This window comes from Cetorhinus maximus, chromosome 7 (assembly GCF_964194155.1).
Source record: "Cetorhinus maximus chromosome 7, sCetMax3.hap1.1, whole genome shotgun sequence".
NCBI classification, from domain to species: domain Eukaryota; kingdom Metazoa; phylum Chordata; class Chondrichthyes; order Lamniformes; family Cetorhinidae; genus Cetorhinus; species Cetorhinus maximus.
This window is the reverse complement of record NC_135885.1, coordinates 84,045,566-84,062,057: the sequence shown is the minus strand read 5'-3', so window position 1 is coordinate 84,062,057 and position 16,492 is coordinate 84,045,566. Positions and strand designations below refer to the sequence as shown.

The window sequence follows — 16,492 nt, the reverse complement described above, 5'->3', positions numbered from 1 at the left end:
GCTTTCTTTTATTTAAGGTTTTCAAATGTGTGAGAACACTTTTTTAGAAACCCGACCAATTAATGATTCATTATCCAAGGCATCCGTATTAAACATTTACACACCATCCTGGAACACAATCCTTGACATTCTCAGTTGTTCAGAAATGAGTCAGAAATCAAAATTCATCAGGCATGGTAATTTGTCCCCTCTATCGAAAATCAAGGATAGAATAGGAACAATCAGGATTAAAGTGAAAGCAATTGTAAATCTATTTGAGCAATACTACTAATGGCAAAACTATTCCAAATGTAACTGCAGACATTTGGTCATAGCCTAAAATTACCACACCTGGAACCCAGAGAATGACGACCATTTGTGCAATGAACAGTAAATCATTGCAAAAATTTAAGAGATCACAGTTTGCTAAGGTTTCCTGGGGTTTAGCACTGTAATGTGAGAGCGAGGGAGTGGCACCAGGTCAGTTGTCATGGACATGACAGGCCGAATGGCTGCCTTCTGTGCTGTAACCACTCTGATTCTATGTAGAAGAACTATATACCTGTAGATATTCTGTTGTCTGCCACCGACCACATTGTTGTCAGCCCAAATCAATATTCCTGATTCTGATCCAAGGGGAATCTGACCAACTTGCCATCAACATACTCCAGAAATGGAGATCAGTGGTTTTCCTATTACAATAAGTTCAGCTCCTGCAATCTGCCAAAGCATTTGGATCAAGTCCAAGTATGATGATAATTCCGTCTGCTACCGTATTATTTCTGTCTGCTGTGGCTCGGTTGGTAGTACGCTTGCCTTGAAATCACAAGGTTCCAGGTTCGAGTCCCACTCCAAGGCATGAGCAAGGCATTACTGAGGGATCACTGCACTGTTTGAAGTGTCGTCTTTTGGGAGAGATGTTAAACTGAGGCCCCATCTGCCTGATCAGATGGAAATAAAATATCCCTTGGCGCTATTTATCACTGGTGTCCTGACCAACAATTATCCCTCGATCAACATCACACAAAACATATTAACTGCATTAACAAATTACTGTTTCTGGCAGTTTAAATAATGGGTGCCATATTTCCTACACTACAAGTGATTATATTTCAAAAAGTACTTAATTGGCTGTAAGTGCTTTGTGATATAGTGGTCATGAAAAGTGTTATATAAATGCAAGTCTTTTCCTTTGTTTCTTTATTATTTTTGGAGTATAAAGCATAGATTAGATTATTAGTCTATTAAATGACCCAGATGGGACTTGCCCAGTAAATTGTAAGATTAGAGAGGGAGCTGTTTATGACAGTTGGGCTCCAAGGGATAAACTTGCTTGACAAATTTGCCCATCATTCAGCGCTCAACTGAGGCTTAATATGAAGATCACCATATGTGGAAAGCTGAAGCACATCATCCACATCCTGCGTCCAGGTGACTGTCCAAAACGCCACATGTATTCAGATTCACTCTTAAGAATTCAACAATAGACAGGGAAGGTTGTATCACAATCAATCAAGTATCTTGGGTAAGCCTGAAATTGGGGGTACTCTTTTTGAGCCTCTATACCCTATGTCTACATTTATATGATGTTCAATAAGAATCACAATTTTAAAACTGTTAAACAATGGTGAATTTCTCCCTTTAAAAATCAAGATGTAAAAAAATGTTTCAAGTTTCCAGTGCCAGGAAACGGGAACAACATCAGAAGTTTTTTTTGTTAGCTATTTGGCCCCTTGTCTAACCATACATTCTGCTTGATTTGTTTTAACCCTGCTATCTTGACTAAAGAAAATGGTCTATATTGCTACCCATATTTTCATCTTCTTCCCCATATGGACCTCTTGGGATATCTATCTATCTCTCTGCAGGACTACTCCTGGGAGGACCATGGTTTTTCTCTTGTTAACCGACTTTATTCTGATATTGGCCAACTGCTGGATGAAAAGTTTCGTATGGTCCGCAACCTAACGTACAACACGATGGCTATACATGAAGATGTGGACACAACCATGTTAAGAAGAGCTATATGGAACTATGTTCACTGCATGTTTGGCATAAGGTAAAGCTTCATATCTGAAAATGAAATGCTGCATCTTCAAAGAAATTGCATTTGACTTGATGTTTAACTAACTTTTTTTGCAGGATATACAAGTTTGCGTGAACTTTGAATAGTCCAAAACAATTGAGGCAAAAACTCTTAATTGAACATTTTAAAAGAACAAGTTGCAGATTGAAACTGACAGATGTACTACTGAAACACAGCAAATATTCCTAATCACATTTATATACTCTATTCCCATATCCCTTCACATCCTTTTCTTGAATGTTGACATACTTCCTGTTTCAGCCACTAGCCCTGGAAGTGAACACAATAAGAGTCGCAACTCAAACAACAACAGAGGTTTCCTGTGCCCTCTGTTATAAATGTCTTGCATTTAATCTTGTATCTTGTCCGCAAACTACTGGCAAAATCTGCTATCTACCTTGCGCCATCCTTTCAAAATTCTAAACACCTCATCATCACCCCATGTTATGTATTTTATAATAATAAAAGTCCCAATATTTTAAATCTGACTTCATAATTGTATTTCCTCATACCAGATCATATTCTGGAGAATATGATTATACCTTATATAATATCTCAATATTCTCCTATGATATTGAGCCCAAAACTGCATAAGATCTTAAGCTTTGATGTAGGCTCTTCATTATCTCTCTGCTTCCATATTCTTCATCAGATTAAAATCCAGACGTTCATTAGCTATTTTCTTTAATAGCTTTAGTGACTTTAAGTTTCAGCCTTTAATGCCCTCTGTTTACCTCAATTTATCAGCCACCTTTGGCCAGTTTCCTATTTTATCAAATATTTCTAGCTTCCTTCTAGCCTTATGAAGAAATAATATCAGCATGTTTTGTATCAACTACAAGTTGCAGCACCTCTCCCTTTAGGCCAAATCATTGATGTATATAGTAAACAGAAGTAGTCACAGACTGAATCCTGTGAGACACTACCACCACTTCCAAGCACCATGGACAAAAAAGTGCCCAGGGTTTCTATTCTGTTTAGTTCTTTCTAACTAATTTTTCAATTCGGTTTATTATCCTTCCCTTATTCTGTAGCAATTTTCCCTGTGATACCTTGTTAAAGACTTGCCTAAATTCTTTGTAAAACACACCCATTTCATTTGTTATCTACCATGTCTGTTATCTCCTCAAAGAATTATATAAATAAGATCTGTCAAGCATGAATGTTACTTATAAAATGTGTGCTGGCTACTTAATATTTCCTCTTTACCTGGATATGTAATGATGTGCTTAATGCTTTCTAAAATAGACTAGTACAGATGCATTTGTCTTTACAGGGAACAGTGCTGATGATAAAAAAAAAATGATGTTTCAGTCATAGGGAAGGTGGTGGTATAATGGTAATGTCACTGGACTAGTAAGCCAGGGCCTCTGAATAATGCTCTGGGAACGTGGGTTCAAATCCCACCAAGGCAGCTAGTGGAATTTAAATTCGGGTAATAAACATCATCTCAGTAATGGTGATCATGAAACTAGCATTGATTTGTCATTTAAAAACCCATTTGATTCACTAATGTTCTTTAGGGAAGGAAATCTGCCTACATGTGACTCCAGATCCACAGCAATGTGGCTGACTCTCAACTGCCCTCTGAAATGGCCTAGCAAGCTACCTTAGTTCAAGGGCAATTAGGGGTGGGTAACAAATGCTGGTGATGCCCACATCCCATTTAAGAATTTTTTAAAAATTAACCATTTTCTCCAAATGCAAAAATTTGGACTAATTTGACCTTCAATTATTCGAGTTGAGCTAACAAGATGGCAACAAACCATTTTTAGAAAAAACTTGGAGCAATTTAATTTGACTTGTTTTCCACTCTACTATTGGTAATTGTGTTCAATGGGATGTGCTGACAAGGCTGCCTTTATCGCACCTCTAATTGTCCTGAAAATGTGGTGCTGGCCTTGTTGAACCACTGCAGCCCTAATTCTAATAGTATTTCCTGATTTCGTTTGTGGTTTTAAAACTCAAATCTCAAACAAAGAAAGTTAAATAAACATGGTGTGATATTTTTTGTGTAGTTGCTTAAATAAATGTTATTTGGAATCAATTACTTTTTTTAAAGGTATGATGATTATGATTATGGTGAAGTCAACCAGTTACTAGAACGAAGCCTGAAGGTTTATATCAAGACCGTGACCTGTTATCCTGAAAGAACCACAAAACGCATGTATGATAGCTATTGGCGACAATTCAAACACTCTGAAAAGGTGAGTACATCCAAGCTGAGAAACATTTCTGCTGGGCCCAATTAGTATGTTGTAAATCCAACCTTCTCTTTAATATTAACAAAAATGCAAAAAAAATCATGCATTCCTATTTATATTAGAAATAAATCTGACTAATTCTGTTCCCCCCTCATTCTGTTCTAAAGCATTAACTCCTCATTGGGAACCATTCTAAGCACCAATTGTCCTATAGTTCCTCATCCAAGTAACAATTATTTGTATTTAAGTCTTGACCAAAAGCACAGTGTCCACTGCTTACAGCAGAAGCGTTTGGTGTTGATGAAAGTTGCCTGGTATAAAGGATAGATGCTTTAACCATAATTTATACTGTACACCTGTCTCCAGTGTTAGACTCTTCCTTTTGTCTCTACAACAAATGGTTTCGTCAAAGCATCAGATGGAGTGCGTGGCCCCCACGATTTGCACTGGATTTCCTTCCCTTCTATCCACAATACATCACTTCTGTTCAGATGACTGTACTGTCACTAACAAACTGAAGCTAACATTCTGGACAGACAGCCCCATGGAATTATTTTCAAGGTTGAAATCCATCAATATCGGGTGCTATGGTTTAAATGGTAGCCTGTTTTGATGGTGCCTTTCTCTTTCTCCCTTCCCTGCTTGATTTTTGATGTAGAGGCCTGATTAGAGCTCATTTTTTTCTCAACTGGAATCACATGGGGCTAATTTCTCAAATGCAGCAATTAAAGAGGATATTGCCTGTTGCTTTATATTCATAAACCAGGAAATACAGGGGATTGATGAGATGCAAGTTTATTGAAGAACCTATGAAATTGCCTGGAACAACTGGCATGCTTTATTTTGTTATAGGTGAAGTTAATGTAATTGACTCCGATGGCAGTGGAAAGCTGTTAGCAATCTTTGCCCAGTATAGGCTGCTGGGCAGGATAAGCTTGGATGGTAGAAGTTTTGGAGACTGTATCAACAGGCCATTCGATTATGGGAGATATTGCATCTGTCAATGACAATATTGGTAGAAGTGACCACTGCACAGTCCTTGTGGAGACAAAGTCCTGTCTTCACATTGTTTTGTGTGACACTACCACTGTGCTAAATAGATAGATTTCGAACAGATCAAGCAACTCAAGACTGGGTATTCACGAGGCGCCGTGGGGCCATCAGCAACAGAATTGTACTCGACCACAATCAACCACAACCACTCTACCATTACCACCAAGCCAGGGGATCAACCTTTGTTGAATGAAGAGTGCAAAGAGGCCCTGCCAGGAGCAGCACCAGGCATGCCTAAAAATAAGCTATCAACCTGGGGAAGCTACAACGTAGGACTACTTGCATGCCAAACAGCATAAGCAGCAAGTGATAGACAGAGCTAAGCGATCCCGTAACCAATGGATCAGATTTAAGCTCTACAGCCCTGCCACATCCAGTCATGAATGATGGTGGACAATTAAACAGCTCACTGTAGGAGGAGGCTCCACAAATATCCCCATCCTCAATGATGGAGGAGCCCAGCACATCAGTACAAAAGGTAAGGCATCTGCAACAATCTTCAGCCAGAAGTGCAGTGTGGATGATCCATCTCAACCTCCTCCAGAGGTCCCCAGCATCACAGATACCAGTCTTCAGCCAATTCGATTCACTCTACGTGATATCAAGAAACTGCTGAAGTCACTGGATACTGCAAAGGCTATGGGCTCTGACAACATGCCAGCAATATTACTGAGACTTGTGCTCCAGAACTTGCTGTGTTCCTAGCCAAGCTGTTTCAGTACAGCTACAACACCGGCATCTACCCGGCAATGTGTAAAATTGCCCAGGTATGTCCTGTACACGCAAAGCAGGACACATCCAACCCAACCGATTACCACTCTATCAGTCTACTCTCGATCATCAGTAAAGTGATGGAAGGGGTCATCAAAGTGCTATCAAGCGGCAATTAGTTAGCCATAACCTACTCACTGACACTCGGTTTGGGTTCTGCCAGGGTCACTCAGCATCTGACCCCATTACAGCCTTGGTTCAAACATGGATAAAAGAGATGAACTCCAGCGGTGAGGTGAGAGTGACTGCCCTTGACATCAAGGCAGCATTTGACTGAGAGTGGCATCAAGGACCCTAGCAAAACTGGAGTCAATGGGAATTCAAGGGGAAACCTCTCTGCTGGTTGGAGTCACACCTAGCACAAAAGAAGATGGTTGTGGCTGTCAGAGGTCAGTCATCTCAGTTCCAGGACATCACTGCAGGAGTTCCTCAGGGTAGTGTCCCTAGGCCCAACCATCTTCAGCTTCATCAATGATCTTCCTTCCATCATAATGTCAGAAGTGGGGATGTTCATTGATGATTGCACAATTCACGACTCCCCAGATACTGAAGCAGTCCATTTCCAAATGCAGCAAGACCTGGACAATATCCAGGCTTGGGCTGACAGGTGGCAAGTAACATTCGCACTGCACAAGTGCCAGGCAATTACCATCACCATCAAGAGAGAATCTAACCATCGCCCCTTTACGTTCAAAGGCATTACCATTGCTGAAAACCCCACTGTCAACATCCTGAGGTTACTATTGTTCAAAAGCTAAACTGGACTAACTATATAAGCATTAATTCATAACGTTCATTCAAAGAGCCGGTACGGACACGATGGGCCAAATGGCCTCCTGCGCTGTAACATTGAGATTGTGATATAAACACTGTCTGTAAGAGCAGGTCAGAGGCTAGGAACCCTGTGGTGAGTAACCCTCCTAACTCCCCAAAGCCTGTCCACCATCTACAAGCACAAGTCAGGAGTGTGATGGAATACTCCCCAGTTACCTAGATGAATACAGCTCCCACAACACTCTCAAAGCTTGACGGCATCCAGGACAAAGCCTGCTTGATTGGCACCCCACACACAAACATTCACTCCCTCCACCACTAATGATCAGTGGCAGCAGTGTGTACCATCTACATGATGCACTGCAGAAACTCACCAAGGCTCCCTAGGCAGCACCTTCCAAACCCATGACTGCTACCATCTAGAAGGACAAGGGCAACAGACACATGGGAACACCACCACCTGCAAGTTCCCTTCCAAGTCAAACACCATACTTCACTGTCACTGGGTCAAGATCCTGGAACTCCCTCCCTAACAGCACTGTGGGTGTACCCATACCACATGGACTGCAGCGGTTCAAGAAGGCAGCTCATCACTACCTTAAGGGCAATTTTGGATGGGCAATAAATGCTGCCCTAGCCAGCAACACCCACATCCTGTAAATGAATTAAAAAAACTGGGCCTAATCATGCCCTCCGGCAGCATCTTCGTATGTGTACCCAGCAATGTTACCAGAGTAGTGATGAGGCACCAAAACACTGTTGAATGTTCCCTTCCTAATCCAAGACACTGAAATGGATTGTAGTGCCTCTACCTTTGTTTTATGTGAAAGTTAACCCAACACAGATTGGCAATTAAACCAGGGTTTTCTTAATCTGGCTCTCAAAAATTACTGGGAAAACTTGAATTGTTGGCAGAGAACAAGAATTTTGTCTTTTCTGATCTTTGAATTTGATTCCAGCAAAAACGTAGACAGTTGAGTCCAAAATTAAACTTTGTGTACATGCAGAATTTGAAACTTTCATCTTTATGTTCAAATCTCTCCTTAGCTTCGCTCTTCCCCGTCTTCTAATCTCCTCCAACCTTCCAAGAACTTTACGTTTTTCCAATTCCAGCTTCTTATGCATTTCAGATTTCCATCACCCTGTCATGGCAGCCTTCAGCTATCAAGCCGTTAGGCTTCAGAACTCCCTCCCTAAACCACTCCATCTCTGTACCTTGCCTCCTTTAAGATTTTCCATAAAGCCTACATATTTGATTAAGCTTTCCTTGTGGCTTGGTGTCAGATTTTGTCTGATAATGCCCCTGTGAAGTGCCTTAGGTCGTTTTACTATGTTGGCGACACTATAAATTCAAGTTTTTTGCGGTTGTGAATGGCGTCTGGCCTTTTAATTGTCATCTCACTCCTTGGTTGCAAAGTGTATTTCTTTCCAATTTCTTCATCGTTAATGTGCACATGGGCCATTTGGAGAACTTGCTTTTAATGCTTGATATGTGCTAACTCCATTACCCCTCAGTGGTGAGGAATCGGTTCAATGATCCTTGAGGCCAACAAACCCTCTGCTAACTCTTGAAATACCACACATAAGTAAGGAAGTTCTTTATTGCAGAGTTTTTTAAAAGTGGGGAAAGATATTAAAATTGTTGAATTAAAGAATGTTGCAATTCTCCAGAGTTGGTGCACATTTTTGATTTTTTTTCCATAGGTTTACAATGTATATAGTTTGATTCTACAACTGTAAATATTTTTCTCGAGCAGTAATCTGATCAAGTATTTGCTCCTTCAGCTTTACAAAATAATGCATGTTGCAAGATATTTTTCCAGTTTTAAACTAGTGAAACACAACATAATACTGCTCACTATTTACGTTTCCAGTGCCACTTGCAGTTGTTCCATCCTGACACTATTGGCGGAGTTATATATTAACTGTAGTGGTGGTTAAGCTGCTCTAATCCCATTGAATGTTTAGCATTCCAAACAGTTAGAACTTGCTTTCATATGGAACACATGCCAGATGTCTCCATGTACTTGAGAAGTAATTCAGTAGTTGACTTGCAGCCACAATGGTGACTTGAACTCACTCCTGCCCAAATTGGAAGGTTGCATCATCAAATGAACAAAGCTGACACCTGTATTATTATACTCACTGATAATGATAACGTCCAGCTCAACATATCTCCTGCATTTTATGTAATGATGACTCTTCAATATGTGGACTTAATGATGGATGCCTGGACTCTCAGCCAAGCCTCACATTATGCATTCTTGGTTGATAGCCCAGGCATCTATTAGTCTGTTTAAACACATACACACCAGGAAAAACATTGCTCGATTGACGGTGCTTTCTCTGTGGTCTATTCTGTCTATTGCACAATGTTTACAAAGAGGTATCAAGTACTTGCAGTTTCAGCTATTGATACTTTAAAGTGTCTGGATGATTGACACTTTCATAGGGTTCTAATAAAAGCAATATCTTTTTAAAATAAAGTAAGTATGGATGAATGACTTTATACTATTTTTACATATGCTATTGTGACTATAGCATTCAGTGGTTCTGTATAGAGCGTGCACTGGGTGAATGGGTATGTGAGTGCCATAGGTTGGCATGGAGGGTATGAGGAGGCATCAAGAGGGTTGAGGGACATAGGTTGGCATGGAGAGTATGAGGGTCATGGGGTAGGTGGAGGGGCATAGCTTGGCATAGAGTATGAGGGAAAATGGGGGTAGGTAGAAGGACATAGCTTGACATAGCAGGTATGAGGGGCCATGGGAGGTGGGTGGAGGGGCATAGCTTGGTATGGAGGGTATGAGGAGGCATTGAGTGGGTTGAGGGGGCATAGGTTGGTATGGAGAGTACGAGGGGAAATGGGGGTAGGTGAAGGGACATAGCTTAGCATAGCAGGTATGAGGGGCAGCGGGAGGGGTGAGTGGAGGGGCATAGCTTGACAAGGGGACATGGTAAGACCTTAAGAACTACCTTTCAAAAGCTTTCCTCATCCAGACTATGGTTCACGACACCTCGGAGGGATCGTGAATCAGGAGTCCTTGGCTGGCCCATCTCCACAAAAATTGCGGAGGGCTTGTACATGCCTGGCCCCGCACTGGAGCTAGCCAGTTCAGGAGTTCCGAGTACAGTCTCGCAACCTGCACCAGTCCGCACCCTTATCCTGTACTGTGAAAATTGTGGGTACCAGGAATGGGATCCGGAATCCAGTTCCGCATGCCATTTTTTAAAGGTCTACAGAGTCTCCCTGACTCCACAAAAATCCAGCCCTTAATGTTCAGAAGATTGGGTGAGCTGGCTTGCAGACAACTGAGCATCACAAACAAAGGATTTTTTTTAACTCTACTATTCTGCTGAGAGAGTGTGATTGTAAAAGTCTATTCTCCATTCTTTCAGATCCATGTTAATTTGCTGTTGATGGAAGCACGTATGCAAGCAGAACTCCTGTATGCTCTGCGTGCTATAACTCAGTACATGACCTGAAACCAGGAGAAGAGTTTATTCAAGAACTTTGCTGACAATGGAAGGTGAACGAGTGCCGAATCTGAATTATCAGGATTGTGACGATGAACACGTTCTAGAAGATTGTCCTAAACTTTAGCTATTATGTGCAATTTATACTGTAGAATAATTGAAATGTTCCTAAGTTTAACACTGAAAAGTACTCATAACTAATCACTCACCAAATTCACAGACCCTTGTTAATGTATTTGCCTGTGCTATTGTTCTCAGTTACAGTTGGTTGTAATGTGAAGTGGTTTGAGAGAACTGGGGGTGAAAGAGGACCTTGGTAATTTTCAAAATGTGAATTGAATCATAACACAAACATTTTGAAGGTATTGTTTGCTGTAAAGCTAGCATAGATGGGTTTTGTCCCTTCCTGTGAGTTGTTTTCTCATTTGTCACAGTAGAATTCTATTTGCACAGCTGCCTTTATAAACTAGAGGATTTCAGTAGACCTAAAATGTAAGAACTGGACCCACTAAAGATAGATGAGCAATTTAAAATAAATGTATTTTTGTGTGCGTGTGATCTAAAACCTGATTTGAACTTGTTTTATTTGTTGATCATCCTCTGCTCTCTTGTAGTAGTTACAATCATCTATTTTATACATAACCCTTCCTGTTCTACATATTCCAGAAATGTAATCTCCAGAATAAAGTTTTTAACACAACTATCCTATGGAAAAGGCAGGGCTGTCTCAATCAAATCAAAAGCATTTGGGATTTGGTGAGATTACTAAATAATTCAATTGGGAATAAATAATGGATGATTACTATTTATTGTTGAAAGTTGGATGTAGCAAAACCAGATTTTCATCTGTAATTGTCGTGCACTTATCAAATGAGTTTGCTGTAAACTATTTGCTAAAGTTCACCTGCCCTTCATTTGTTACTGTTGAAAACCATAAACGGAATGTAATCCTAAAAAAATTGCTCTGTGAATTTGTATTGCCACAACCAATTACTCTTGGGGAAATTAGTGTTCATATTATCTAGTTTTTGTGTTTCATTGAATAGAGCTTGAGCTTTACATGTGAGTTTTTTAAGACTTTGGGATGAAGAAATACTTAAGGGGTTGAATTCTACAGAGGGGGGGAGCCTATTGCTCCCCACCATCCCCCCCGCCCCCCCACCTTGCCAGGAGGAAAGCTGGTCCCGCACTGGCTGACGCTGAAGAAGCCTGCCTCACACCAATCGCGCTCTGCTGGCGGCCTTAAGCAGGTGATGGTCAGACTTCACCCTTCAGTGGAAGTCCCACCCTCAAATGCTGATGTCAATCAGTCCAAGCAGCGTCAGAATTCAGTAGTGGGCACTGCTGGAATGACAAGCACCCCCTCAAGGAAGAGTGATGGGGTCAGGAGTATGGCAAGTCCTGGGTGGGAAGGGTTGAGGCAACCTAGGGAATGGGGCAAGATGGAGGCAGGCTTTGAAGGTCATGCAGGAAAGAACAATGGGAGGGAAATATCTTGGGTTGGTTGGGGTGGGGGAGCGTGGGAGGTGTCCCTGATGTGCACAGGACAACCTCCAAATTAAGTACCCACCCCCTTCCTTCCCACCTTTTAACTAGTTTGAGTTAAAAAAGTGGCCTACCTACTTCTGCCTGCCTTGCCACATCAACCATACCAGCATTATATACAGGTCAATTGACTTGTTACAAGCTCAATTGTCCGTTAATTATCTTTTTAAAAATGGCAGGCCACCTACCTTGTTATGGGGAGCAGATTGGGGGTAGTCAGGAAGGCTGTGCATTACTCACCCATCATATTTTATATGCCCCCTCACTGAAAATGTGCCCAGCGGGTTGCCGTAAAATCCAGTCCCAGGGGTGACAGCACCAACATTTAGCACTTGGAGGAGAATTACTTGTGCTTGCCAATGCTAAAATATCTTTTTACAAAAATTTAGTTGAGAATATTAATTGGGTAAATTTACCTTCAGTTTTTAAAGTGAGAGCTAAGGCTTTAAGTGCTATCTGCTAAGAAATGGGAATTAAGAAATATGTTAGAGACAGATTTGATTACAGTTTGGGAAAATTAGTCCAATGATGGGATAATACTTTTATCTGTCAAAATCAGTTCTTAACATCTAATTTCAGAAACTAGATGATATGCTGTTGAGAGAAGCTGGGTTCCATTGTATTTATTCTAGAGATAATAATGCCCGTCTCACCAGTTTATGATTTTATTTGGCTAGAGAAGCTCTGGTATCAAAGTTGACACTTTAGAGTGCAAATTCTGCTGTTTATCACAAGACACTAATTGTTTAGGAAAGTCTTTTTGTATTGTATTGCATAATTTGAGAAACTTTCTGCTCAACAGTTTTATTGTACACTCACATTTAGGACTAGCAAAAGGGATTGGCTACTTCTGTTGGGGGAGAAAGTTTGAATGTATCAAAGGAAAGTTAGGATGCCTCAGGAGTTTTACTTTCTCACTATCTAGGATCATATGAGTTCTATTTTTCTGTGCCTGACACATTTTGGAGTCTGTGACCACAGTGTCTCCATAAACTTGAGTGTTTTTGGGTTATTGCTTGCATGAACTTTTTGGACTAATGATCAAATCAAGTTATAAATGTAACCAGATGATGAGTACCAATGCCTAACTCTGTGTCCCTATTTTGGGTGGCGGTATTTAAATTAAGAACATCAAGGAGTTCTGTTGCTAGGTGTCAAGTATTGTTGGATGGCCACAATTTAAATTCTGGTAGAATTGTGTAATACACTCCTTTTTCTCTCTGCTCTTTCTCCCCACACCACTGCCACCACCACCACCTCTAATATCTGACTATATAATTTTCTCTGATTCCAGGATTGCTTTAAAATTGGGAAAACATAGTCCCACACATGATGTGAAATTTAAAAAGTGGCACTGGCATTTGGTTTTGTACAAGTTGCTATTCCTATTTACTTAATTGGGAAGAGTATCCTTTACTCATGTTCACTGGTCTGTGGGTCCTTCCAAACATTGAATGTTGTTGTGTGACTGGCAAATTTTTGTCCAAATGTTATGATGGTGGGGAATGTGACTTGAAGGGCAAAGATATAATCTGGGTGGTCATCGAATGGCATTGCAGTTAATTCCTCTAGGGTACTAACCAAACATTCATTTAAATTCATAGAGCGGATGTTTTTAAGTGCTCACTTCTCATAATTAAGATTATTCAAAACATGAGAGTTCCTTGTGCCAAAATTATAATACGTGTGGAAATTGCATAAAAACCTGCTGCTTAATTGCTAATAGTAACACATTGAAAACCAATATTTACAGTTGAACAACCACCACTCAAAGAAATAGGAGTCTCACGTGTATTTTCATTTCTAGTAGTGTGCAACTTTTTGCCTGAAAATTTTATCCTAATTTTAAAATGGAAATTCATGGCATAAGCATTGCAATCAACTGCGTTTGATATAACTTCAGCTATTTTACAGGCATCAGAAGAGAGCCAAGTGGTTTTAAAGAATAAAAAAAAAATTGGTTTGCTTGGATTGACTGGTTTTAATTAGTTATGGTTTGTGCTGTTCAAATGGACTTCCTGGCCAAATCAACTCCACTCTTATCATTTGGGATTTGCTGTTATTTAACAGCTACATCTGTATAATGGATATTAAGACTTAAGTGCAGCACTAATTATGCAGTGCAACTCTTGGAGTTTGCAGCGTGCACTGTGTATTTGCAGTGTTAGCCCCAGTCTGACACCTCGATCAAGCACAATGACCCATAATTAATTAAGCATTGTGTACAGGGCTGCAAGTTCCCAATGCAGCTGGTGTGCTCGGTGTGATTTGCCACTGTTATCTGGCTGGCAAATTTGAGGTGCATTGAAGGCATAGCTCATGTTTATAAAGTGACCTATGGCAAATTTCCCAGAACACTTCAGAATGTTAACAGATACCAGTTCTGTACAACAGTGACTGCACTTATTTCATTGGCTGTAAAATGCTTTGGGGGCATCCTAAGGCACAGACAGGATCTTTATAAAGGCAAGTATGTCTGTCGTCATCTTCAGCGATGGGGAATGGAGCACAAGAGTATGATTTAAATTAAAATTCTTGCCCAAAAACAACAAAGCCCTCTCCCTTGAGATGACATAATTTTTTTCCGTTTTAAACACCATCTTAGAAGAGCTTTTGAACTTATCAAATGAGCCAGTTTTTGATATGTGCCGGCAAAAGAACTGGATTTAAATTAAGTAATGGGTTTAAAACTTGAAATCTCCTCCCATGTCTTTATTCTTCTGGATGACTAAATATAATGAATGTATCTTCCAATCTTTCATCTCAAAACCAAGCCTTGAGTCATGTGTTTCAAGTATTCAAGAAAAAAATACTTAGTAGATTTTAAAAAAAGAAACAAGTATTTTGTGTTGTGTGCTGAAATCTTGTGATTATCTGTTTGGTGATCGAACAGTATTATAAATAATCTTGGATGCTTTCTTGATAATACGTATATTCAACGATTATATTCAAAAGCTGTGACTTATGCCTCTGTCTTGTGCTTTGTTACTGTATGCTTAAATGTATATGCAAAAAATGTATTGCATGAAACGAGCATCACTAGTTTCAATCCACCTGCCTTGTTTTGTGATGTATTTGAAGAAAGCTACATTGGAATAAGAGGTTCCATAATTGCAAATGCAAAGGACAGCTCCTGCCATATCTGACACAAACTGCTTAATGTGTAAAAGTTTAAGTAACTTTCCTCTCTACATCTGTTTTGCTAATTCGCACATTTAGTGAAAATTATCCCTTGCAGCTGCTAATAAAAGTTGTAAGTGGTGAATCTGTGGTCACCAGCAGTCAAAGGGGATGGGTTGAAATTTACTCATTACTCAATTGATTCCTGCAGTTTTTATTTAACAGCTTTTTTCTGAATAATTTTCTCTTTTACTAAAAATGTGATTTTATAGTTGTGACCTATTTAAGGAAAGTTTTTCCTGTGATATTTACATATGTTTTGAATCTAACTTGGAGGAAAAACACAAGGCATCAAGTGTGGAGATTGACACAGATGGCGTATTGCATTGCATTTTGATGAGCGAGACTGCAAGATTCATAATAGTTTTCCATGTTTACTGCCATGCTAGAGTGGCCATGGAATGAATACATTCTTAACCATATACTCTCCCCTTAAAGGATAATCTGCATTTATTCCTGAGATTAAAAATGTTCAGTTTATAAATACGAAACAATGGAGTTGGTTTGTCAAGAAAGATCATATTTTTATTTGCAGATTTCCTTTCAGTTATTGGGGGAAGGGAGAGAATCCCTTTGTTTCAATAAAATTGAAAAAGAAAACTTATTTTCATTGTTCTTTCTACAACAACTGCTTGTGCTTTTAAACATTTTCAAACCATGAAGGGATAAGTGCCCAAACAAAAGAGATTTTAAGATGGGTAACTAAAGGCTTTGTCAAAGGTGAGATTGTAAGATGTTGGAAAAGCAGATGGAATTCGAGTTGAAGGCAAGGACCTCAATGGTGGGACATAGAAGAGGGAAGATGCATGAGATGATGAGATCAGACTCCAGAATTGAGAGATCAAAAGTGGGTTGTAGTATTGGAGAAGATTTGAAATAGTGTGGAAGGGGGGGTTGGGGTGCAAAATAGGGATTTAAACACTAAAATGAGATTTTTTTTAAATTGAGGGACTGTGAATCAAATTTGTTCAGTAGACAATGAGTGAGCAGAGCTTGGTATGCATAGGGTATAGGCAGCAGAGTTTCTGATGGGAGTCTTGCCATAAGCACTGGATTAGTTGAGTCTGGACTTGAGCAGGGCATAGACAAGGGTTTCATTAGCAGCTAATTTAGGGCAGAAGTGAGCAATGCTAATTGAGTGGAAGTAGGTGTTTTTTGCCTTACTGGATATTGAGTTAGAAGCTTGGTTCATAGCCGAACAGGACTCTCTGATTGCCAAGTAGAATCCCAAATAGCACCTGCAGAGGGTCTCATATTTGTGGTGGGAGTCAAGAATTTGTCCTTGGGGTCTTCCCAATGTTTAGTTAGGGGTAATTGTAGCTCATCCAAACTGGATGCAAGATAAGCAGTCAGAGAGCAAGAGGAGGCGTTGAGAGATGTATAGGTAGAGCTAGGTGTCAAGTGTACGTGTGATAGTTGGTTC

At 40.0% G+C, this 16,492-nt stretch overlaps 1 protein-coding gene across 2 annotated transcripts in view; it reads left to right on the top strand.

The window, feature by feature from the left end:
- Positions 1 to 15,673, top strand: part of LOC144682909 (sestrin-3-like) — a 109,958-nt gene extending 94,285 nt beyond the window's left edge. For both annotated transcript variants that reach the window (XM_078545788.1, XM_078545789.1), the window contains exons 8-10: positions 1,848 to 2,038; positions 4,128 to 4,272; positions 10,267 to 15,673. In XM_078545788.1, coding sequence (XP_078401914.1) covers positions 1,848 to 2,038; positions 4,128 to 4,272; positions 10,267 to 10,353 — 423 coding nt within the window. In that variant the 3' untranslated portion in view covers positions 10,354 to 15,673. The remainder of the gene's footprint in view (positions 1 to 1,847; positions 2,039 to 4,127; positions 4,273 to 10,266) is intronic.
- The last annotated feature ends 819 nt before the right edge of the window (positions 15,674 to 16,492 follow it).